This window comes from Malaclemys terrapin, chromosome 25 (genome assembly GCF_027887155.1).
Source record: "Malaclemys terrapin pileata isolate rMalTer1 chromosome 25, rMalTer1.hap1, whole genome shotgun sequence".
NCBI lineage: Eukaryota > Metazoa > Chordata > Testudines > Emydidae > Malaclemys > Malaclemys terrapin.
In genome coordinates, this window is record NC_071529.1 from 15,478,512 (window position 1) to 15,501,395 (window position 22,884).

General features: G+C 64.5%; 1 protein-coding gene across 2 annotated transcripts in view; it reads right to left on the reverse strand.

Annotated features, from left to right (window-relative positions):
- Window positions 1-771: 771 nt before the first annotated feature.
- LOC128829060 (signal transducer and activator of transcription 5B) overlaps window positions 772-22,884 on the reverse strand; it is a 41,779-nt gene continuing 19,666 nt past the window's right edge. For both annotated transcript variants that reach the window (XM_054014194.1, XM_054014195.1), the window contains exons 2-19: window positions 14,892-15,029; window positions 13,928-14,084; window positions 13,340-13,429; window positions 12,947-13,121; window positions 12,175-12,305; window positions 11,905-12,056; window positions 11,303-11,458; window positions 10,665-10,844; window positions 9,610-9,697; window positions 9,402-9,524; window positions 8,588-8,680; window positions 7,303-7,509; window positions 6,219-6,313; window positions 5,990-6,120; window positions 4,597-4,752; window positions 4,217-4,268; window positions 3,289-3,396; window positions 772-3,130 (exon numbers count right to left, since the gene is read on the reverse strand). In XM_054014194.1, the coding sequence (XP_053870169.1) occupies window positions 3,004-3,130; window positions 3,289-3,396; window positions 4,217-4,268; window positions 4,597-4,752; window positions 5,990-6,120; window positions 6,219-6,313; window positions 7,303-7,509; window positions 8,588-8,680; window positions 9,402-9,524; window positions 9,610-9,697; window positions 10,665-10,844; window positions 11,303-11,458; window positions 11,905-12,056; window positions 12,175-12,305; window positions 12,947-13,121; window positions 13,340-13,429; window positions 13,928-14,084; window positions 14,892-15,019 (2,349 nt within the window). In that variant the 5' untranslated portion in view covers window positions 15,020-15,029 and the 3' untranslated portion in view covers window positions 772-3,003. The remainder of the gene's footprint in view (window positions 3,131-3,288; window positions 3,397-4,216; window positions 4,269-4,596; window positions 4,753-5,989; window positions 6,121-6,218; window positions 6,314-7,302; window positions 7,510-8,587; window positions 8,681-9,401; window positions 9,525-9,609; window positions 9,698-10,664; window positions 10,845-11,302; window positions 11,459-11,904; window positions 12,057-12,174; window positions 12,306-12,946; window positions 13,122-13,339; window positions 13,430-13,927; window positions 14,085-14,891; window positions 15,030-22,884) is intronic.

Consider the following 22,884-nt stretch of genomic DNA (forward strand, 5'->3'; position numbering starts at 1 on the left):
GGGTGAGGCCAGAGGCAGGAATCACCAAACCTTCCCCCTGGAACCGGCCTTTCTGCCCCAGCGAGCGACTCGCCGCCCCCTGGCCCCAACGTCCCAAACAGCAAACCAGAGACCCACAGCAGAGCTTTCCCCTCCTCCCGGGAGCAGAGCCGGGGCCCCCAGGATCCCACCAGGGATTTGCCTGCTGCTATCCATTTTAAGGGGCGGGGGCCCAGACACCGGGGTGACGGGCAGTAGGCTACGGCTCTGGACAGAAGCCCAACCCCAGCTGCCAGCCCGCAGGTCGATGAGCCCCTTGTCTCTGCTCCTCCCCTGCCTCCATGACACCCCCAACGTCTCCAAGGCCCCTTGCCCGGGCAGCAGCTGCCGTGCCCAGCACTGCCCAGGGCTCCCAGCCCTCAGCTCCTGGCTCCAACTTGAGGCCAAGCCCAGCTAGTCCAGTGGAAGGTGCAAGAAAATCTGCCCCCCAAAGGAGTTTCTTCCTGCCCCTGCCAGCGGGAGGGTGGCTGGCATCCCTGCCGCCCCATCAGAGCCGTGCCGTAAAGATCCAGTTCTCTTCCTGCAGCCTGCTCTTGTGGCAGGGAGTTCCCCAGGCTATCGGGCACTGTGTTTGGAGGCTAAGAAATAGCACCGAAGGAGTTCCCGTCCCCGTCAGATGGCATGGGGTATACAGGGCCAGACTCTGCGGGGCAGGGGGGGCCCAGGGGGAGTGGTCAGGGCAGATGGGGCCTGTATTGTAAACACAAAAAAATACAATTTTGCAGCCCCTGGAAGAGTCGACAATACTTTATTAGTGCCTATGCAAGTCAGGAGCAGACTGCAACACTAAAAATAGGCAGTTGAAATAATTCAGTTTCCACATACAAGGTTTTCTGGTGGGTTTTTTTTGTTTTGTTTTGTTTTTTAAATAAAATTATCAAAAAGTTTCACCATGGCTGTTTTTAAAATTATATCTATATTTTTCCTTTCTACAAAAGTTGCGATCTAACCTCGCACCAAAGCTTTTCCTGCTTCTCTTTGAAATTCGCTTGTAATTCCAAAAGGCGAGAACTCATCCCCACCTGCTCGGGGCTTTGGCAAGAGAATTTTTCTTTTTAAAAAAAGAATGGAATTTTTTTTTTCTGAGGACGATCTCAGCACTATCTGCAGGGCCAGGGGCTAGCCCCCAGCCTCGCCCTGTGGACGTGCAGCCTGGCAAAGCAGGTGGTTGTGGGGTTACTCACATGAAAGGCCACGTGCAGGACTTGCAGCTGAGCCAAGCACACACTCACATGCCAGCTGCCCCCACTGACTGCAGCACTGAAACAGGTTAGGGACAGACCATTCGGACAACGCTCCCCGGCCTCCTCCCCACATGCCCTGCCTGCGTCCAGGGCTCTGGGATTTCAGCCACTAGTGCAATGCCTGGGGGCAGACACGCTTTGCACCGGGGCAGCTTGTCCCAGGTTCAAACCAGGACAGACAGCACTGGTGCAAATGGTGTCCGTGCTGGGACCCACCCGGCCCTAGCGCTGCTTCGCCAGTGGCTCACGCTGCCACGGCCCAGAACGCACCGTGGAGCGTCCTTTGCAAAGCTGGAAGGAGCAGAGTGACAAGCACGGTGTCTCTGGGTCCGGGCTCATGGGGCTCTGGGCACAGACGTGGATCAGGGCTGACCCAGCGGCACGGCTCCCCTCATGCAGCGAAGGGCACTCCGAACACAGGGAAGCGGCAGAGGGGCGAGGGCCTGGCTGCAGCCCCTACAAGCCCGTAGCCAGGTTCGGCGCCTGCTGCCTCCAGCCATGCGGGGCCAGCCCAGCCAGTCGATCGTCTGGGGGCTGCTGCAAGTCCTTTAGAAAGCGGGGGCCGCCCTGTCCTCCTGCCTGGCAGCCCCCACGGAGTCTGACCACTGAACCCCGCTGGCAAATGCAGCGTTTTCCCCAGAGCAGCTCCTCCGCAGGACGTCCGCACAGGGTGCGGCTCAGCCCTGGGCTCAAACACCTGCTGCCCGGCCCACCGACAGCCCCAGCCCCAGGGGCTCTATCTGACCCTTCCCCAGGATGCCAGTGGGCTGCTGATCCCAGAGCTGGTGCTCCCACAGACACACGCGGAATCCAGAGCTTTGTGTTAAAAAAATATTCTGTGCTTTATTTACTCAGCCGTAGAAAAATAATGTCGATGGGGAGGGAGGGCGGGACCCCGAGCAGGGGACCAGCAGCCTCTCACCCCCAGCCTGAGCCGCGCCTTGCCCTGACCCCAGCCGGGAGCCCCGTTCCTCCTGCCCACAGAGCAGTCGTGTCCATCTGCAACCCCCTCCTTCCTCTCAGGGTTTGTTAAACACCCCCCAGCTCTAGGCGGGGGGGAAGGGCAGCGTCCCACCGGCTGAGCGGACACGGGTCAGGCAGGAACTGGGAGGAGAAAAGGGTCCCGGTGGGACACCTTCCCAGCAAGCCACTCCCAAGGCGCAGATGCTGCTGCCTGGGCTGAGAAGAAAGAGTCTTTGCCCCCAGGTCTCTGCGCACACAAACAGGACCCAACGCACACGCACATGCCCCCCGGGATGGGGGAGCTGGTAACAAAAGGAAAGAATTTGAACACGAAAGTCCTAGATGTGACAATTACTGCAAACAAACTCCCAGGCCCGCCCCCCACGCTGGGAGGCCCCTGGGCCCAAGGGTAGGGATCCGAGTCCAGTGGGTGCTGGGAACGCACGGGGCTCCAGGGATCTGCTGCACGGGGAGGAGCAGCGCTGCAGAAGCGGGAAGCTGAAGGCAGGCCTCAAAGTAACAGACAGGGAAACCATACGACAAGCCCACTGCCTTTAGTACACGGGGAGAAACACCAAAGAGCCAAGCGCAGCCATGGACACTGCAGCTGGCGCAGAGCAAAGCCCCCGGATGAGCACCCCCCCCACATGGGCCCACGCACAGAGACACGAACACTGGGCTGCTCTCCACGGGGCACGCTCCCCGGATCGGCTCCCAGGGACATGGCTGCCGGGCCGGGCCGTACCATGGCACAGGGTCACGACTGGCTGTGGGGGATCCACTGAGTGTCCATGGGCCGCCGCAGAAGCTCCTCCACGTGTCGCGCGACGTCCATCGTGTCGTCCAGGTCGAACTCGCCCTCGGGATCCAGCACAGAGTCGGGGCTGAGAGAGAGAGACAGGGCGAGCCTGGGGGAGGCATCCCAGCATAGCCACGCCGGGGGGCCGGGAGCAGCGTGCTCCAGCTAAACGCACCCCCCCCAGCACGGGGAGCCCCTCGCCCCCGCAACGCGGCTCAGGCCCGGGGAAGGAGCAGCACCTACTTCTGTGGGTAGACGTTGTAATGTGGCTGGGAGCACACGGCCGGCGACGGCGCCTGATCCATGTAGGTGACCGTTCCGGCGGCGGGATCCCCAGAGGCGCTGGCAAACCTGGAACAGACGAGGGGCCGGCGCGTCAGCCGGGCCATGGGGAGGGTGACGGGAGCGTGGGGGCATTGCACTGCAGGGCAGACTGCAGCTCTGCCCCAGCCTGCCGGTTCCTCTCCCTGACTGCAATGGCAGCTTCTGTCCTGCCAGCCCCATCCACCAGCTCGGCGCCGTGGCCTCTGGCTACTGATTGTAAGTGAGGGGGCCGAGGGATTTCACATGGGTCCAGTTCCTGGAGCGATGCCGCGCTCAGCTCCCCCGGGGCCGGGGGGAAGGAGGCCGTGCCCACAGCTGCACTGACGGTGCTTTATACCCTCCCACGCGGTCCAGGGGAAGCCAGGCCAGTGGGGACGGCCACAATCAGAACCAGCCTCGTCTGTGCAGATCCTGCTCGGCCCACGCCAGCCCCTCCCAAAGCAAACACCCCCTTGGCCAGTTCGCTTCTCAGGGGTGTTTTAAATCCTCCCAGTGCAGCACACGCCCGGCGCCAGAGCAGGCTCCAGCCCTGTCACAGGATCCCGACACCGATCACTTCCTCCGGCAGCCTGCGGGGCCGCCAGCCTGGAGCGCTCCTCCCCTGACCATCTGCTCTGCCCCCGTGTGAGCAACAGGGCAAGCAGCTCTCCCCCACCCGGTACCTCATCCCCTGGTAAGGCACACGGCTACGGAACAGACTCGGGGCTGGGACACTGGTCAGAATCCGACATTTCCTCAGCAAGGGGTGATAACGGAGGGGCAGAGGGAGACACGGGCCGAGGACAGCACACAGACAGACACATGCATGCCCAGACGGACAGACAGACGCACGCCCAGACGGACTTACTCTGGCACCACTTGCTTGATCTGTGGCTTCACGTATCCATCCACGGCTTTAGCTGCAGACAGGGCGAGAGAGAGGAGACAGTGCTAAGGCACAGAAAGGTCAGGGGACGTTCCAGGCACTGACCCGACAGCGTCACCTGGGCTAGCAGCCGGTTGGCACGAGGGCTCCGACGAGCGAGAGAACCTGTCAGCGCCGTCGGGTTCGGGTCTCTGTGCCACGAGGCCAGACACCACCGAGAGGAACCGATCGCTGCTAACGGGCTAGGCCCTCAGGGGTACTAGCTGGTGCCAGCTCACACGGCCCCAGAGTCTGAGTGTGTGCGCGCGGCAGGGTGAGGGGAGCACAAGCCAGTGCAGACCCCAGCGCCGAGAGCGACTCACAGAGAACCGGCGTGTAGTACTTGGAGAAGACCTCGTCCTTAGGCCGGTCGGGGAACACGTAGATGAGGTAATTGAGGTCACCCAGGCGATCGGCCAGCGAGCGGATGGAGAAGTCTCTGGTCGTGAAGGGCATGAGGTTCCAAAACATCCTCTCAGCTAGAAATGCAACAGCAGAGACGACAGTGAGACACCGAGTCCGGAGCCGCGGGCAACCACACTGCTCAAGTCAGGCCCTTGTGTGACACAGCTGGCCCCTAGGACTCAGGCCTCGAGGAATCGCGAGACTGGCTTCAAAGTCATGAGACCTCCAATCAGAATCAACATCAGGTTCTTTTTCTCCACCTTCTGGCTTTGCGCTTTAGGATTCCCGCCCTGCTTCCCCCATACAGTTTGTGTACACGAAAGGTGAGATTCTCATGGAATCGCCTGAGCCCAGGCCCTGGGGCTTTAAGAAAAAACCCAAATAGCACCAGACTTTCAATTCAAGTCCCGTGAGTTTCCCACCAGCTCGTGCGGCGCGCCAGGGCTGCCGCTGCATTCAGGGCGTACAAACTCCTCTGACACGTTTCACTAGCGTATTGGTTTAAAATCTGAAGTTAATGAAAACAGCTTTTCTTCGCGCTCACCCGCACCTCTGCAACACGCCATCACACCACAGCTCCAGGGAGAGCCAGAAAGTGAAACTAACTAGAAACAAAAGTGAAACGAAAACTCCTCTGCGATGGGCCAAGCTGAGCTGAGAGCCCGAGGCAAAGCAGAGCCATGATGTTATTTCAGGTTTAACATGGAGTCTAATTCGTTGCGACAGACACAGAGAAGGCCTCTGCTCTGGTTGTATTTTCACGTAGGTCTCTCTAAACGCAGCTCTCGTGACAAAACACCGTTTGGAAGATTTACTCGACTGCTCAGCACAGACCCGCCGCCCAATGGACTGCCCTGGATTTCATAAATGGGAAAAGAATCCTTGTGACAGCCTGGAGCAACCTAGGTCACGCGTTCTGAGCTAAAAAGAGAAAAGCCAAAGCTGCCCTTTCCAAAGGCTCTCCAGAGCTCCCAGCCAGCGAGCCGAGGCTGTCGTGCTGGTACAGTTACCGGTGACCGAGGTGAGACAGCAGGACAGGGCTTGCACCAGCACAGGAAGGGGGCTGAGCTCTCCTGGCCTGAGGCACCTTTCTCTGGCCTCCCGACATCGGTAACAGATCAGCACAGCACAGCCTCCAGGAGCACAGCCGGCCTTCCAAGCAGGAACTGCCCCAGCACCATGACTGGGTTTGCTCTGCACCACGCACAGTTCACGAGCCATCAACTGACTCCCACGCCAGGGCTGAGCTGGCCCCGTTCCAGCCCCAGGCACGGGTCTGGTTCCACGCTGCCCGGGCCCACCCTGACTCACGCGAGTCGAACTTCCAGGCGATGGTGATGCCCCCGATCTCGGAGTCACTGAACCGCAGCAGAAAGGTCCCGTCCGGCTTGTTGATCAGCAGGTCGTGCGCTTGCTGCTTGTTGACGAAGCCCAGGATGGCCCTGGAGCACAGAGAGGGGGGTGAGGGTCTGGCAGGCGGGGGGTGGAAAGGGGGGGGGGGACTGTGCCGTGCCGGCCGTTACGGGAAGGAGGGTCTCACCCGTCGTTCCAGTGAGGCTTAAGATGCTTCTTCAGCACTTCCATGACCCCGTCGAACCACTGCCAGAAGGTGTAATTCCGCCCTGGCAAGTTTTCCTGGGTAATTACAAAAGACCCTGAGCGTCTCTGAGCCCAGCATGCCCTACGACAGCCACTCCTGTCCCCCAGCCCCACTCTGGCCACAGGGAGACCTGGCTTGGCACCAGGGCAACACACACACCACCATGCATGTGGGCATCACTCTGAATGCTGGCTGCGGGACGGGCACTGGGTACCGAGTTCCCCCCTTCAGCGCCCGGTGCCCTGTAAGCAGGCTCTGCTCCTGGGAGCAGCTATGGGCACAGTGCTGCCAGGGCAGGCAAGCCCGCCATCTCTCCTGTGCTAGCCAGAGGGAGGGAGGCAGGCAGCAGAGTGGCACAGTGGAAGTGCCGGGCCCCTAACCCAGAGGGTTATGGATTGCCACCATCCCTGCCAGCTTCCTTGGGAGAGGAGGGCCGGTCCAGCGCCAGCGTGAGCGGAGACTAGTGCCTGGCAGGTGGGTCCCAGGGTCCCGTCGCTCAGTCTCTCAGCACCATTTGCTTCTTGGTCCTGCGCGCGCTGCTCTGCAGTGAGATGCGCCCGCCAGCCTATGCCAAAGAGATTCCTGGCTGGCTGCCCCGATGGGACAGCAAGTCTCCACGCCAGGCTGCCCTGGCCAGGAGCCCGAGGGGATGTGCACTGCTGTGGCCTCTCACCAGTTTAAAAGAGAACTGGATAAATTCATGGTGGTTAAGTCCATTAATGGCTATTCCCCAGGACGGGTAAGGAATGGTGTCCCTAGCCTCTGTCTGTCAGAGGGTGGAGATGGATGGCAGGAGAGAGATCACTTGATCATTCATTGCCTGTTGGTCCACTCCCTCTGGGGCACCTGGCATTGGCCACTGTCGGCAGACAGGACTCTGGGCTGGATGGACTTTAGCTCTGACCCAGTACAGCCGTTCCTATGTTCTTACGTTCAGTACCCACAAGTGATGGCACTCAGCAACTACAGGATCCCTTCCCCCGCCCCCGCTGCCCGCCGGCCCGGGCCCCGCGGCGCGGCTCACCCGGTTGAACTGGGACCAGGAGACGGGCATGGCGCTGTACTCCTCCAGCTGGGCACCGCTGCTGTTGAAGAGCTTCTGCGCCAGGAAGAGCAAATTCTCCTTCGTCAGCCCCCGACTGCTCTGCACCTCGGCCTTGAACTTCATGTTGAGCGCCTCGCACAGCTGGGGCCACAGCACCTTCTCGGGCACGGCGAACGGGACCCGGCCCTGCGGGAGGGGGCGGCGCCGGCTCAGGGGAGCCAGCGGGGAGGGCTCCAGCCCCAGGAGCAGGGAGCATCGCCCCCCGTCCCCCAGCTGCCCTCCCCCTGGCTCTCACCCCCAGCGCCGCCCTCCAGCATCCCCCTCTGCCTCCCCCAGCACCTCCCTCCCCCTGGCTCTCACCCCCAGCGCCCCCGTCAGCATCCCCCTCCAGCAACCCCCTCTGCCTCCCCCAGCACCCCCCTCCCCCTGGCTCTCACCCCCAGTGCCCCCTCCAGCATCCCCCTCTGCCTTCCCCAGCACCCCCCTCCCCCTGGCCCTCACCCCCAGCGCCCCCTCCAGCATCCCCCTCTGCCTCCCCCAGCACCCCCCTCCCCCTGGCCCTCACCCCCAGCGCCCCCTCCAGCATCCCCCTCTGCCTCCCCCAGCACCCCCCTCCCCCTGGCCCTCACCCCCAGCGCCCCCTCCAGCATCCCCCTCTGCCTTCCCCAGCACCCCCCTCCCCCTGGCCCTCACCCCCAGCGCCCCCTCCAGCATCCCCCTCTGCCTCCCCCAGCACCTCCCTCCCCGTGGACCTCACCCCCCAGCGCCCCCTCCAGCATCCCCCTCCAGCACCCCCCTCTGCCTCCCCCAGCACCTCCCTCCCCCTGGACCTCACCCCCAGCGCCCCCTCCAGCATCCCCCTCTGCCTCCCCCAGCACCCCCCTCCCCCTGGACCTCACCCCCCAGCACCCCCTCCAGCATCCCCCTCTGCCTCCTCCAGCACCCCCCTTCCCCCTGGACCTCACTCCCAGCGCCCCTCTCCCTCCCCCTGCACTCCCTACTCTCAGAGCTCCCCCCCTCCTCCTCCCCACAACTCCTGTCCCCCTCCCCCAGTGCTCCCGGCGCAGAAGCCGGATGGGGGCAAGAATAGGAGACCGCCCAGGCGGGAACACAGAGGGCTGCAGGAGGGGCCAGGTGAGGGGGGCCGAGATCAAGGGACCTGCTGATGTGGGGGGGCTAAGGGCACTGCAGATCTGGGCCCCAAGTGAAGGGGGGCAGGCCCCCCGAGTGTGGGAATCTGCCCCCGGCGGCGCTGGCTGCTCACCGGCTCGGCGAAGGCGTTATCCCAGAGCACGGTGGCCGTGGCGTTGTTGTCCTGGCTCCCGTGCACGATCACCACCACGGGCAGAGACAGCGTCTGTGGGAACCGGCCGGGCCGGGCTGAGTGTGGGGCGCGGGTGGGGCTGGACCCAGCTCCGGGTCCTGCCCTTCCCCCACTGCCACTGGGCGAGTCTCAAGCAGACCAAGCCCCCCTGTGCTCCTCGACCCCATGCCCACCCCACGGACCCCGCGCCCCCGGGGCTGCCCCAGCTAGTGACACACTCGGGAATTCCTGGGTCCCTCCCTCAACCCAGAGACGCCATCCTGGGGACGGGCGACACAGCCAAGCCTGACACCAGCCCCAGAAGGGCTCCTAGGGCCCAGTGCCGGGCAGGGCCCAGGGCAGCGGTGCCAGCGCAGGGCCCAGAGCCGGGCAGTCCCCAGGGCAGCGGTGCCAGCGCAGGGCCCAGAGCCGGGCAGGGCCCAGGACAGCGGTGCCAGCGCAGGACCCAGAGCCGGGCAGGGCCCAGGGCAGCGGTGCCAGCGCAGGGCTCAGAGCCGGGCGGGGCCCAGGGCAGCGGTGCCAGCGCAGGGCCCAGAGCCGGGCGGGGCCCAGGGCAGCGGTGCCAGCGCAGGGCCCAGAGCCGGGCGGGGCCCAGGACAGCGGTGCCAGCGCAGGACCCAGAGCCGGGCAGGGCCCAGGGCAGCGGTGCCAGCGCAGGACCCAGAGCCGGGCAGGGCCCAGACAGTGATGCCAGCGCAGGGCCCAGAGCCGGGCGGGGCCCAGGGCAGTGGTACCAGCGCAGCACCAGCTTTACCTTGACCTGGAAGACCAGCTCATTGCCACCGACGCTGAACTGCGACTCGAAGAGGATGGTGAATTTCTCCTCGGTCACCGACTCGGCGCCGCGCCGATCCGAGCGCTTGATGCGCTTCAGGGACTGTGGGAGGCAGGAGAGGGCGTGAGAGGTGGGCGGGGGGGGGGGGGGCAGGGGACGGGGGCGGTGCCGGGGGCCTGGCTCTCACCATGTTCCTGAAGTGGGCGCTCAGGGTGCCTGTGGCCTGGTGGTACTCCATCACGCAGCAGTTGTTCAGGATCTCCCCGCTGCTCTCGCTGCAATGGGAAAGGCAGGTCAGAGAGGGCAGGCACTGGGCCAGCTCCGACTCCCATGGGGCGTTGGGGGGGGCAGGGCGGTGCTGACAGTCACTGTGACGGAGCAGGGAGCAGGGCAGATTTGACCTGGGAATGTTGCAGGGGGGTTGCAGTGGGGATGGGGGACTTCCCTTGAAGGAAGCTACCTGAGCTGTAACCTGAGCCAGGAACGGGGGTGGGGAGAATTAACACCTTCTGCCCGGGAGACTGAACAAAGGAGAGGAGCAGCGGGAGGAGTGGGGAGTTTAGTTTCGGTTTGGGCTGGGTGGTGCAACGCAGGGAACCCCAAGCTGGGGTCTAAGCTCCCTGAACCTCCCAGAGGGACCTAATTGAGGGGGTCTGGTCGTACCTACACGCTCTGCTTGAGACTGTGTTCCTGTCCTTAAATAAACCTTCTGCTTTACTGGCTGGTTGAGAGTCGCAGTGAATCTCGGGAAGAGGGGTGCAGGGCCCTAACTCCCCCACACTCCGCAACAGTCACCATGGGGGGAAGCTCCCTCTGGGCCCAGGAAACCCACTCAGGGGCCTGGAATCCGGCTCCGGGCTCAGAGAACGGGCAGCAGCTCGCGGCCCGGGGGGACACGGGGCCCCATGTGCTAACCAGGCCGGGCAGGGGGGTCTCCTGGGGATTGGACCCCACTGGGGGTGCTGGGAAAGGGGCCAGTCACGAACCCCACAGGTGTGGGGCTGACCCTCCCTCCGCTCAGCGATACCCCGGGGGTGAGAGGGGGCAGCTCCAGCCACACGCTGTGCTGGACTCTCTGGGGGATCCAGGCTACGTGAGCATGGGACGCAGAGAGAACAAGGAACCAGCCCCACAGGGCCCTGCCAGAGCCCCCCAGAGACCCAACAGGAGCCGCACGGCTCAGCGGGGCCAGCTCGGGCGTCTCCCAGGACCTGCCCTGGGTGAGTGACGGGGGGGCATTACTTGCGGGTGCTTTCGTTCTTCAGCAGGGCCTTGGCTTGCTGCTCGCTGATGATGGTGGCCTTCACCTGGGGCGGGTTCATGTGCACGTTCAGCTTCCCCCCCACCAGCAGCCGCACCGTGGCCGCGAACTTGGTCTGCGTCTTCAGCACCTGGGGGGGCTGCTTCTCGATGATGAAGGTGCTGGGGGGAGGAATCAGCGTCACGGGACCTGCGGCTGTGAGATGGGGCCGGGGGCCGGAGCTACGACCGCCAGATGTGCATGGGGGCGGGGGGATGACCTGGCACATCCCCACCCCAGCTCACAGCCCCTGTGCCCAGATCCTCCTTCCCAGTCCCCAGGCCGTATCCCCTCCCGCCCAAAGCACTTGCCCCACGAGCCCCTTTCTCTTGCCACCCACCCCGCAGTGCCAACAGCATCCCCACCCCCCAATCCAGCCAGCCCCTGGCCCCTCGCAGCCCAATTCCTACCTGCCCAGGTCAGAGCCTGAACCTCATCCCAACCGTGCCCCAAGTTCAGCCTCAGCCCCCCAGCCTGTGTGGGGCAGCCGGGCCCAGCCCAGCTCTGTCACCCCAGCGCACATGGGGCAGACATGCCCAACCCCGATCGGGGCCCAGCCCGGCTCTGCCCCCAGCGGTACCTGGTCACCAGGGCGGAGATGATGTCTGTGATGGTGCCGTTGAGCTCGGACAGCATCTCCTCCACGGGCCCCGGGATGGGCAGCTGCTGGCACAGATGCTCGGCCCGACGGATCTGCTGCCGGTTCTGCCAGATGATCTCGGCCAGCTTCTCACACCTGGGGCGAGGGGCCCCCGGGCCAGGTCAGTGCTCTGGCAAGGCCCAGAGACATCACGGAGCCCCAGGCCTGGGTGTCCCATGTCTGCTGGTCACGAGGCTCCCTGTCTGCGCGCCACCCCCTCGGGGTCCCTCCAGGCCGGCGCAGTCCGGCCTTAGCCTGGCCCTGTGGGGAGCTCAGCCACCCCAGGAATCCAGTCCCACATCCCTGGGGATGGGGGCAGGTGACCCCTAGTGCCCTGGACTAACAACCCCAGTGGGGGCAGCGTCACCCTCCAGCGTCACCCCCCGGGGGGGCCTCTTGGGACCCAGGGCAGCCCCCCTGGATTCCCTGCTGCCGGCGGCACCGTTCCCTGGTTTCCCAGCCAACCGCCCAGGGGACAAGCGGCAGCTCCCGGGTGCCCAGCCCTGTTTCCCACGGGGCAGCGCTGGGAGGGGCGGACGCACCAGGACTGCAGCACGTCCAGGGTGCCCTCGGGGGGCCCGCCGTTCCCCGCCAGCTGCTGCCGCCGCTTCCACTGGATCAGCTCGTCGTCCAGGATGGTCGTCTGTTGCTTGCGCAGCAGCTGCAGGGTTTTCTGGTGCTTCTCCGCCAGCTCCTGCGAGGGGACGGGGTGTTAGCGTGGGACGGGGCAGGCAGCGGCACCGCACGGGGGCGTCATCGCCCCCTGCTGGCACCGGGGAGAGGAGTGGGGTCCCCCCGGGGCTGGCGCTCACCACTCGGTACTGCTGTAGTGTCTGGGCCTCCCGGTGCAGCCAGGCCTCCAGCGACGCCTTCTTCTGCTGAAGCGTCGTCTCGCGGGACATGCGCTCCTGGGGGCCCAGTTGGGAGAGCTGGGAGAACTGGGCTGGGGAGGAGGCCAAGAGCGTTAGGCCTGAGCCCTGACCGCCCCGGGGGCTCCCCGACCCGCAGCAGCATCCCCAGAACCCCTGCTCCAGGCCTGCCCCTGGGGATGGGGGCGGGGGACACTCGGGACTTGCTCCCCAGCCCCACGGAGCCGGTGGGACAGTGCTGAGCTGGGGATTCCCATGGGACTGTGGAGGGAGGGGAACCGTCCCGGGGGTGCTCAGATACCTGCAGCCTCCTCACGGGGGCGCGGAGGGTGGGTGAGACGATGCCCCAGCCCCCAGATGCTACGGCAGAGTCTCCCCCGTGCCGGGTGGGGGGAGGAAGGGGGCTGAGACCCCCCCCAGACACCCCTGGGCCCAGGGCGGAGTGGCCAGCAGGGGGCACGGGGCACGGAGCTGCACAGGGAGCATTCTGCGCCAGCTGCAGCCCCCCGCCGGACCCAGCCGGACCCCAGCGCCTGGCGCCCCCTCGGCAGCTGGGACGGGGCAAGTGCTTCGGGACGTTTGCTGGCACGGGCCGGTGTCTCCCCGAGGACGGGATCTCAGGGCCAAGCTGCCTCTGCTCTGTGGGTCCCTGCCCCCATCAGTCCATCCCCACGGCCCCTCCCTCTCCCCACGGCTAGGGCCCCCCCACCCCCACCTTGCAGGCGCATGTTCTCCTGGTACTGGATGATGAAATACTCCTGCGTCTGCTGCAGCTTCTTCAGCTCGTTCTCCGTGTCCTGGGTGACGAGACGCAGCTCCTCGAAGGTCTGGTTGATCTGCAGGTGCTTCTGGGACATGGCGTCCGCCAGGCTGCTGGCTGGGGAGGGGCTCTGCAGAGGGGGGGCAGGTCAGGTCAGGGAGAGGCAGGGCTCGGGGACTGCCATCGGGGGCAGCCACGGAGCACAGAGGCCGAGGCTCATGCCGTGGGGCAGTGGCTGGAGCCACGGGCACAGGGTGGGGTGAGGTGCCCGTGGCTGGGCTGGGGCAGTGTCCACGGGCCCCAGAGAGACGGGGGAGCGAGACAAGGCCCCCCTGCCTGGCTACTCACGTTAGTGGCCTCCCGAACCAGCCGCTGCTCGTGGTACAGGATGTGACGGATGCAGCGCACCAGCTCCATGGGGCACCGGTCGTACGTGTTCTGCAGGGGGGGAAAGCAAAGGCCCTGAGCCAGGGGCAGAGCGGGGCTAGTCAGGGGCTCTCACCGCCCCAGGCTGGGGGCAAAGGGAGTCCCAGGGGCACTGGGCGAGGGGGCTGCTCCTGCCCTAACCTACCCTGCCGGCATCCCCGCTCCCAGGGCACGTGGGTGAGGATGGGGGTCACCCCAGCCGGCCCATGCCAGGACGGCAGCTCCCCATGGCCAGGCAAGGAGCCCACGGGGGACGGCAGCGGCTGGGGGGGCTGCGACATGGCAGGGGAGGGAGCTCGGGGCAGCAGCGGAGGGGGCTCAGGGATGCGCTGGCCCCACGCGGTGAGGGGAGGGGAGAGACGGCACCTGCCATCACACACTCTGCTGCTGTCTCAGCCCCTTGCTCCGCGCCAGGCTTGGCCAGCCCACGGGGGAGCGCCCAGTGGGAGTGGCCGGCCCCTGGCAGGGCACGGGGGGCAAGGCTGCCCCATTGCGGCTCCGGGCACCGACCTGCAGCTGCGTGGCATAGTGCCCCAGCTTGATCTTCAGCAGGAACCCGTCCTCGCCCACTTGGTGATCCGCCTTCTTCTGCAGCTCCTGGATCAGCCCCTCCAGCAGCTGGGTGGCTTTGAGGTTCTCCTGGGGGTTATCGAGGTCGATGGAGTCCCTGGCACAGAGAGAGAAGGGGGGGGCAGGGCTCAGCTGGGGCCCGACCTGCCTGCCCCAGCTCGGCGCAGGGACTGTATCTGCTGGGGGAACCCAACCCCTGCCAGTGAGGCCCCCCCGTGTGTCCGTCCCTCAGCAAACGGGGACGATCCAGCCAACCCGCCACACAAAGCCCAGAGCGAATGGGAGCAAAGCCCCGCCCCGAGCCTGCCCCCCAGCACAGTGCCAGCCCTCCATTGCAGCCATGCCCCCAGGCCAGACGTGTGGGTCACAGACAGGGAGGGCCCTGCCTTTCGTTGGGGTGGGTAAGGGGAAAGTGAGGCCTGGAGCATAGTAGCGACTGGCCAAGGCCCCAGAGAACAGGTGGCGGGACAGGGAGGAGGAGGGCTGGACCCAAGAGTCCCCAGGCTCAGCAATAACTGCTAGGCCAGGCTCCCCTCAGCTGTGGGGCTTCAGATCCCAGGACTGCCCAACAGCCCAGGGGACCCCGCAAAGCCTTAACCTTCCGCCTCCTCCCAGCTCTGAGTCCCGTCCCGTGTCCGTCTGTCCGTCCCCCCTCCCGTGCCTTGGCCCTGCCTGGAGACAGGGAGAGGTGTCTGTGCAGCTGGTCTATGTGCCGTGGCCTCTGGAGTGTAGCGCTCGGCAGGGATTCCCCACAGACATGGTGACGGGAGCTAGCGGGTCGGTGAGGCCAGGCCCACGGCCCCATTTCCAGCCCCTTAGACACGGGTTTGTCAGGGCACCTGGCAGCCAAGGCCCGAAGGACCAGCTGGAGCGTGTCTGGCAGCCACGGGGCGGGCTCACCTACCATGCCTGGCTCTCGATCCACTGCGACAGGTAATGCCGCACCTCGATGGGGAAGTGCTGGCCATACAGTGCCTGCATCTGGCGCAGGGCCTCTCCCTGCAGCTGCTGGGCCTGGATCCACACGGCCATTGTTCAGAACCTGGGGGGCAAGGAGACACCATCAGGGCAAGGACCCTCCATGAACACTGAGGGGGAGAAGGGCCCTCTGTGCCCCCAGCCTAGAGCAGTGTCAGACAACGCTGCCCGGGGCAGACTCGATTCTAACGCAGGAGAGAGACTTCCTGGCTCTGACATCACAGTGCACTGCCAGGACTCAGGATCCGACTCCCCCTCCGTCTCCCAGGGAGAGTCCCTGGAGAATCCAGTGATGTACAGTCCCTTGTAATCGCATGCAACGCAATAGCCATCTCCCTTAGCACGCTCCCAGAGAGCTCAGCGTCCGTCTGGCCAAGCAAAATCATCCACTGTGAAAAGGGGGAACTGACCAGCGTAGAGGAAATGTCCGCACCAGTGCCTGGCCACCTTCCCCCACCCCTCGCCCGCCTTTCCCCCGCCCCCCTGCGCCCAGCCACCTTCCCCGGCCCCTCGCCCGCCTTCCCCCCGCCCCCCAGCGCCCAGCCACCTTCCCCGGCCCCTCGCCCGCCTTTCCCCCGCCCCCCAGCGCCCAGCCACCTTCCCCGGCCCCTTGCCTGCCTTCCCCCCGCCTGGCCACCTCCCCGGCCCCTCGCCCGCCTTCCCTGGCCACCCTCCCTGGCCCCCCCCCAGTGCCCAGCCACCTTCCCCAGTCCCTCGCCCGCCTTCCCCCCGCCCCCCAGCGCCCAGCCACCTTCCCTGGCCCCTCGCCCACCTTCCCCCCGCCCCCCAGCGCCCAGCCACCTTCCCCGGCCCCTCGCCCGCCTTTCCCCCGCTCCCCTGCGCCCAGCCACCTTCCCCGGCCCCTCGCCCGCCTTTCCCCCGCCCCCCAGCGCTCAGCCACCTTCCCCGGCCCCTCGCCCGCCTTTCCCCCGCCCCCCAGCGCCCAGCCACCTTACCCGGCCCCTCGCCCGCCTTTCCCCCGCCCCCCAGCGCCCAGCCACCTTCCCTGGCCCCTCGCCCGCCTTCCCGCCGCCCCCCAGCGCCCAGCTACCTTCCCCGGCCCCTTGCCTGCCTTCCCCCCGCCTGGCCACCTTCCCCGGCCCCTCGCCTGCCTTCCCCCCGCCTGGCCACCTCCCCGGCCCCTCGCCCGCCTTCCCTGGCCACCCTCCCTGGCCACCTCCCCGGCCCCTCGCCCGTCTTCCCTGGCCACCCTCCCTGGCCCCCCCCCAGTGCCCAGCCACCTTCCCCAGTCCCTCGCCCGCCTTCCCCCCTCCCCCCAGCGCCCAGCCACCTTCCCCGGCCCCTCGCCCGCCTTTCCCCCGCCCCCCTGCGCCCAGCCACCTTCCCCGGCCCCTCGCCCGCCTTCCCCCCACCCCACTGCGCCCAGCCACCTTCCCCGGCCCCTCGCCCGCCTTCCCCCCGCCCCTCAGCGCCCAGCCACCTTCCCCGGCCCCTTGCCTGCCTTCCCCCCGCCTGGCCACCTCCCCGGCCCCTCGCCCGCCTTCCCTGGCCACCCTCCCTGGCCACCTCCCCGGCCCCTCGCCCGTCTTCCCTGGCCACCCTCCCTGGCCCCCCCCCAGTGCCCAGCCACCTTCCCCAGTCCCTCGCCCGCCTTCCCCCCTCCCCCCAGCGCCCAGCCACCTTCCCCGGCCCCTCGCCCGCCTTTCCCCCGCCCCCCAGCGCTCAGCCACCTTCCCTGGCCCCTCGCTCGCCTTTCCCCCGCCCCCCAGCGCTCAGCCACCTTCCCTGGCCCCTCGCTCGCCTTTCCCCCGCCCCCCAGCGCTCAGCCACCTTACCCAGCCCCTCGCCCGCCTTTCCCCCACCCCCCAGCGCTCAGCCACCTTCCCTGGCCCCTCGCTCGCCTTTCCCCCGCCCCCCAGCCCCACACCACCTTCCCTGGCCGCCTTCCCTGAGCAGCTGATGGGAGGAGCTGGCCAAGGGTGTGACGGAACAGGCCAGCACCCATTTGGGAATCACCCACATGCACATGGCACAGTTCTCGGGGGTTCGCCCAGCACAGCCCTCGGGGCAGAGAGACCCAGCTCTGCTACAGAACTGTCGCTGCCCTGTTAACCTGCCATGGGACTGTGAAATGACCAAGCATTCAGGGCCCTTCATCCAGGACAGCCCATCTGCCACAGCGCAGCTGCCGGCCCAGGGATGGGGTCTTATGTGCCTCCCGCGAGGTCCTTGCAGCACGCAGACCGGGGGCCCTGGGTTTGGGAGCACGCTCAGCGCGCGTCCGCTCTCAACGGTACACAAACACTCTGGAGAAAACAAACGGGCGAGGTCGCGGTCGGTTCTGAAATCAGATTCTTGGAGCTATTTCAGGCCAGTCAGACTCTCCAAACACTAGGGGAGAGATGCCAACTTCTATTCCAGGCCCAGCCCGCGCCGCACAGCCACGCTCCTGCCTTGCACTTTATTCTGGGGGTTTAGGCATTTAAACTGGCTCGTGGCAAGCGCACACACGGCAACACATGCAATCCCTGGAGGCAAATATAGAACGGCCGGACAGAGAGCCAGCGCCTATTAAAAGCAAGAGCTTCCCTCGTCAAGCTTGACAGGTCTTGGAAAAACAACTTGTCCATCAGAGGGTTTTTACAGGTGGTGCAATGAGGCACTATGGGCTGGGGCGAGCAGCGCCACCCTAGGGTGCTGGTATAAATACCACAAGCACAAACAACCTTACAGAACATGCCTCAGGGTTCAAATCAAGCACTGAAAAGTTAGGAAATGCCACAATTAATGCCTAACTGCTGAGTGTTGGACTTGGCCCCCTTATTAACATTCGTTTAAAACACTTTTCTCTGTGCAATTTCCTAGGTTTTTAGGAAACCAAATGAATTGGGGAAGAATCCACCAAACACGAACTCCATCACGTGACTTCACATCGATCCCCGGGAGTCATCAGCAGGGTTGGACCTTCACATCCACCACACAGACCTCGGCCGCTTGAGCTAAGCGTTAACCAACAGCAGTAGTAGGTTGTCATTCTGGACCTGGACCAAAGCTAGAGAGCCCCTTAGCCGGTGGTTTCACCTCATTCCCGACAGCAGAGGAACGCTGAGCCTTAGAAGCCATGGGTTCCAGGCTCTGGATGGGAGTGTGTTCTGCCCATTCCCCTGACGCTTGGCCTCTTCTGCCCTGTCCCCTCCAACCTGCCCCAGTCCTGGCTCAGTTCCATTCTCCTCACCCAACCAGTCCCTGTCTCCACAGTTTCTCGTCAGTCCCAGTCTCCTTACCCAGACAGTCCTAGCCGCCCATCTGGAGTTCCTCTCCACATCTCCACTCACTTCCAGTGCCCTCCTCCCTCAGACCCCGTCTCCCTCCCACTCCCTGCCAACTCTGAGTCCGATCTGCCTCTCTCCTTCCACTCCGGCTTCTTCCTGCCTCCCCGCATGATCCCCAAGCCCACTGGTTCCCAGTCCCAGGCTCCCTCCCTGATCTCCTTGTCCAATATCGGTGCCTTTCCAGCCTCTTTGCCCAGTCAGTCCTAGTTCTCCCCCCATGCCCAGGTTCCTTAGATCGGTCTCGCTTGCCTCCTTCCTCCTGCCTCACTAGTTCTCAGTCCAGACTCCTTGCTGAACCAGTAACCCCATCATTTCCCTCCCTGGTTCCCAGTTCCCAACCCTCAGGCCCCATCTCTCCAGGCCCCAATCTTCCGCACCCCATTTACAGGTAGGCCGTACTTCCAGGAGGGGGACTCTCCCCTGGGAAGCAGGGACTCCGAAAACAATGTGGGGGCTGTGGGGGATAATCAGCAGAACATGAGCGCCCGGCCTGACGCTGAGGCCAGAAGAGCTGATGTGATCCCGGGCTGCAGAAACAGGGATTCTTGAGCACGAGCAGAGAGGTTATTTTACCTCCGTGTTTGGCCTGGCTGGAATCCCGTGCTCAGTTCTGGTGCCAGCAGGATGTTGGTAAATTGGAGAAAGGTCAGAGAAGAGGCCCGAGAACGCTGAAAGGTTTAGAAACCTGCCTTATAGTGACAGACTCGGAGCGCAGTTGTGACGAACTGGGCCTGTTCTCACGGTGGTCTGTGAATGCTGACAGGGGAGTGTGCTGAGATAGTCTGCATTGCAGGATGGGATCTGCCCGAGGGCGCCCGAGGGCGCATACCTGAGTGTGTAACATGAGAACCCAGGAAGGGGTTGAAGGCCAGGTGACTCCTTAGCCCGGGAAACTGAACAAAGGCTGTGGGAGGGGTCGAAGGAGGAGAGTGCTGGAAGCAGGCTAGAAGGAGGCTGGAGAGATGGCTGGGAGGCAGAGATGGCTCTGACCCCCCCAAAGGGGGGTGGGCTGGCATGCCCTGGGACCCCAAGCTGGACCTAACTGAGGGGGGCCCTGTTGTCTGTGCCTGCAAGACCTGTCTTGGACTGTATTCCTGTCATCCAAATAAACCTTCTGCTTTACTGGCTGGCTGAGAGTCATGGTGAATCGCAGGAAGCCGGGGGTGCAGGGCCCTGAGTCCCCCAATACTCCGTGACAACTGGTGGTAGCGGTGGGATCTACTGCACCCCGTGGACGGCGCTTCCTGCAGTAAGTGACTGGGGAGCAGTAAAACGAAGGGGGATTGACGGGGACCAGGCGTGCTGAAGAGTGAGAGAGAGACGGTTATTACCCCTGGGAGTGTGTGACCAGCGAGAAGGACTTTTGCAGTAACAGGGTCCCCCGGGGGGATCGCAGCGAGTGGTCCCAGGGGCGGAGGAGTCTGCAGCTCGACCCTGGCAGAGAGGTGGTGACCTCGAGAAGGGCTGGCACACTAGGGGGCCCCCTGGGAACTGTGGGGAGCTGTGAGCACACAGGCCGGTGAGTGGCCAGCAGGAAGATGTATGCCAAGCGGCTTAAGAGCGACCTGGTGGAGCTGTGCAAGCAGAGGCGGCTGCGCATTGGGAGGCTCACCAAAGAACAGCTCATTGCCCAGCTGGAGGCGGAAGATCGCACGAATGAACTGATCCCTGTGTCTCAGGGAAGCAGCCTGGCAAATGCAGCGCAGGCACCAGTGTCTGTCCCAACTGGGAGTGGTCAGCCGGCTGCTGAGGGCTTCCCGAGACCCCTCCTTCCTATGCCTAGGGGAAGGGTGGGGAGGAGCCCAGCAAATACCGAAGGCGCCGTGAACCCCCCGGCCAGCAGGGGGTCCCCCCGGCGAAGCCCACCGGCCAGCAGAGGATCCTCCCGGCGACGTTCGGCATCCGGGGAGCGGAATTGGCTGGAATGGGAGAAAGAGCTAAAACTGAGAGAGCTGGAGGATCGTGAACAACAGAGACAGCATGAAGAGAGACAGCGTCAGCATGAACGGGAGGAGAAAGAGAGACAGCATCAGCGTGAACGGGAGGAGAAAGAGAGACAGCATCAGCATGAAGAGAGACAGAGACAGGAGAATGAGAGACAGCGTCAGCATGACCTGGAACTGGCGAGACTGAGGGGCAGCGAACCCCCAGCTGCGGTGAGTGAGGGGGGACCCAGGACTGCACGGAGCTTTGATAAGTGCATCATGGCCCCATACAAGGAGGGGGAGGACATGGATGACTTCCTGGAGGCCTTTGAGACGGCCTGCGAGCTGCACCAGGTTGATCCCGCGGACAGACTCCGGGTCCTTACCCCCTTACTGGACCCCAAAGCCGTGGCATTGTACCGCCAACTGGAAGAGGCAGAGAAAGGGGACTACGAGCTATTCAAAAAGGCCCTGCTACGAGAGTTTGGGCTGACTCCTGAGATGTACCGGGAAAGGTTCCGGAATCAGGATAAAACCCCTGAGATCTCATATCTGCAACTAGCCGCCCGCATGGAAGGATACGCCAGCAAGTGGGCTGATGGGGCCCAGACGAAGGAGGACCTGGTCAAACTGCTGGTACTGGAGCAACTGTATGAGCGGTGCCCATCTGACCTGAGGCTGTGGTTGGTGGACAGAAAGCCAGAGAACCCGCGACAGGCAGGCCGGCTGGCCGATGAGTTCGTAAAGAGCCGGTCAGGAGATAAAAGGGAGGAGTCCCAAAGGAGCAATCCCACCACAACGCAGAGAGAGAGTCACCATGGGACCTCCCCGTGGGAAAATACAGAAAAACCCCATCAGAGGGGAACATCCGGCATCAGGACCATCCGACCCACTCAAGGGGACCCATGGGACATGGGCTGCTACCACTGTGGCAAAAAGGGCCACATACGGGCCCAGTGCCCCAGGCTCAGGGACAGACTGAGCAGGCCGAACCCACAGAGGGTTGACTGGGTAGAGACCCAGCCCGGCGAGAGGCAGCATTCCCAGGGAAGGGGGGCTGGCAGAGTACCACCTGCTAAGGAGGGAGGAGAGCCCCAGGCTAGCTTCTCTGGGGGGCCAGATGCTCCGGATTCAAAGTTCTCCGTTTACAGGGTTGGCGCGGGGCTGTCCCTGCGGAGCGAGTGCCTTGTTCCCCTGGAGGTGGAGGGAAAGAAAGTTTATGGTTACTGGGACACGGGCGCAGAGGTGACACTGGCCCGGCCCGAGGTGGTGGCCCCAGATCGGGTGGTGCCCAACACCTTCCTGACCCTGACCGGGGTGGGCGGGACCCCATTCAAGGTTCCCGTAGCGAGGGTACACCTGAAATGGGGGGCCAAGGAGGGCCCCAAGGACGTGGGAGTGCACCACCATTTGCCCACCGAGGTGTTGATGGGGGGGGACCTAGAGGACTGGCCAAGCAGCCCCCAGACCGCCTTAGTTGTGACCCGCGGTCAGAGCCGGCGAGGGGCACTGCCCCCTGGCCTTGGGGGGGGTGCTTTGCCTGAGGCGCGGGACCCTAACCTGGTGAGGAGGGAACGCCCAGGGACACGGCTCAGGGAGGCTGCAGCTTCGGACCCAGCGGGCGAGAAAGAGCAGGTGGCCATCCCTGTCCCAGCTGCTGAGTTCCAGGCCGAGTTGCAGAGAGATCCCTCCTTGCGGAAGATAAGGGACCTGGCCGACCTCAATGCAGTACAGACCATGGGACGAGGTGGCCGGAAAAGGTTCCTGTGGGAGAAGGGGTTCCTGTACCGAGAATGGGCTCCCCCAGGGAAAATGGAGTCAGGGGGGATCAGGAGGCAGCTGGTGGTACCCCAGAAGTATCGCCGCCAGCTGCTGTGCCGGGCCCATGACATTCCCCTCGCAGGGCACCAGGGAACCTGGCGTACCCAGCAGAGGCTGCTACGGAGCTTTTACTGGCCTGGGGTCTTTGTTACTGTCCGACAGTACTGCGGATCCTGTGACCCCTGTCAGAGGGGGAGGAAGGCCTGGGACAAGGGGAAAACAGCTTTAGGACCCTTGCCCAGCATAAAGGATCCTTTCCAGAGGGTGGCCAAGGTTAAAAGGGCGGCTCTGAACCAAGAGAGCCCAAAGCACAGACCTCCAGACTGGAGCGCTGGGAGAAGACCACAGCCCAGTTGGAACCCCAGAGGTATGGGGGTGGGAAAAGGGCGCAGGCCGCATAAACCTTCCCACATGCGAACTGCAAGTGCCATCAAGCACCCCCAACCTAAGGGGGAGCGTAAAACTGGAGGGGCCTGGTGTAATTCTCACCAAGGAATGGGAGGGATGCGGGGGCATCCATGGGAACGGGGGTAGGTTCGAACTTCCCCGGGTCACTGGCTAAAGTGACCCTGCTCAGTTCGGTCTCGAAGGGGGGAGAGATGTGACGAACTGGGCCTGTTCTCACGGTGGTCTGTGAATGCTGACAGGGGAGTGTGCTGAGATAGTCTGCATTGCAGGATGGGATCTGCCCGAGGGCGCCCGAGGGCGCATACCTGAGTGTGTAACATGAGAACCCAGGAAGGGGTTGAAGGCCAGGTGACTCCTTAGCCCGGGAAACTGAACAAAGGCTGTGGGAGGGGTCGAAGGAGGAGAGTGCTGGAAGCAGGCTAGAAGGAGGCTGGAGAGATGGCTGGGAGGCAGAGATGGCTCTGACCCCCCA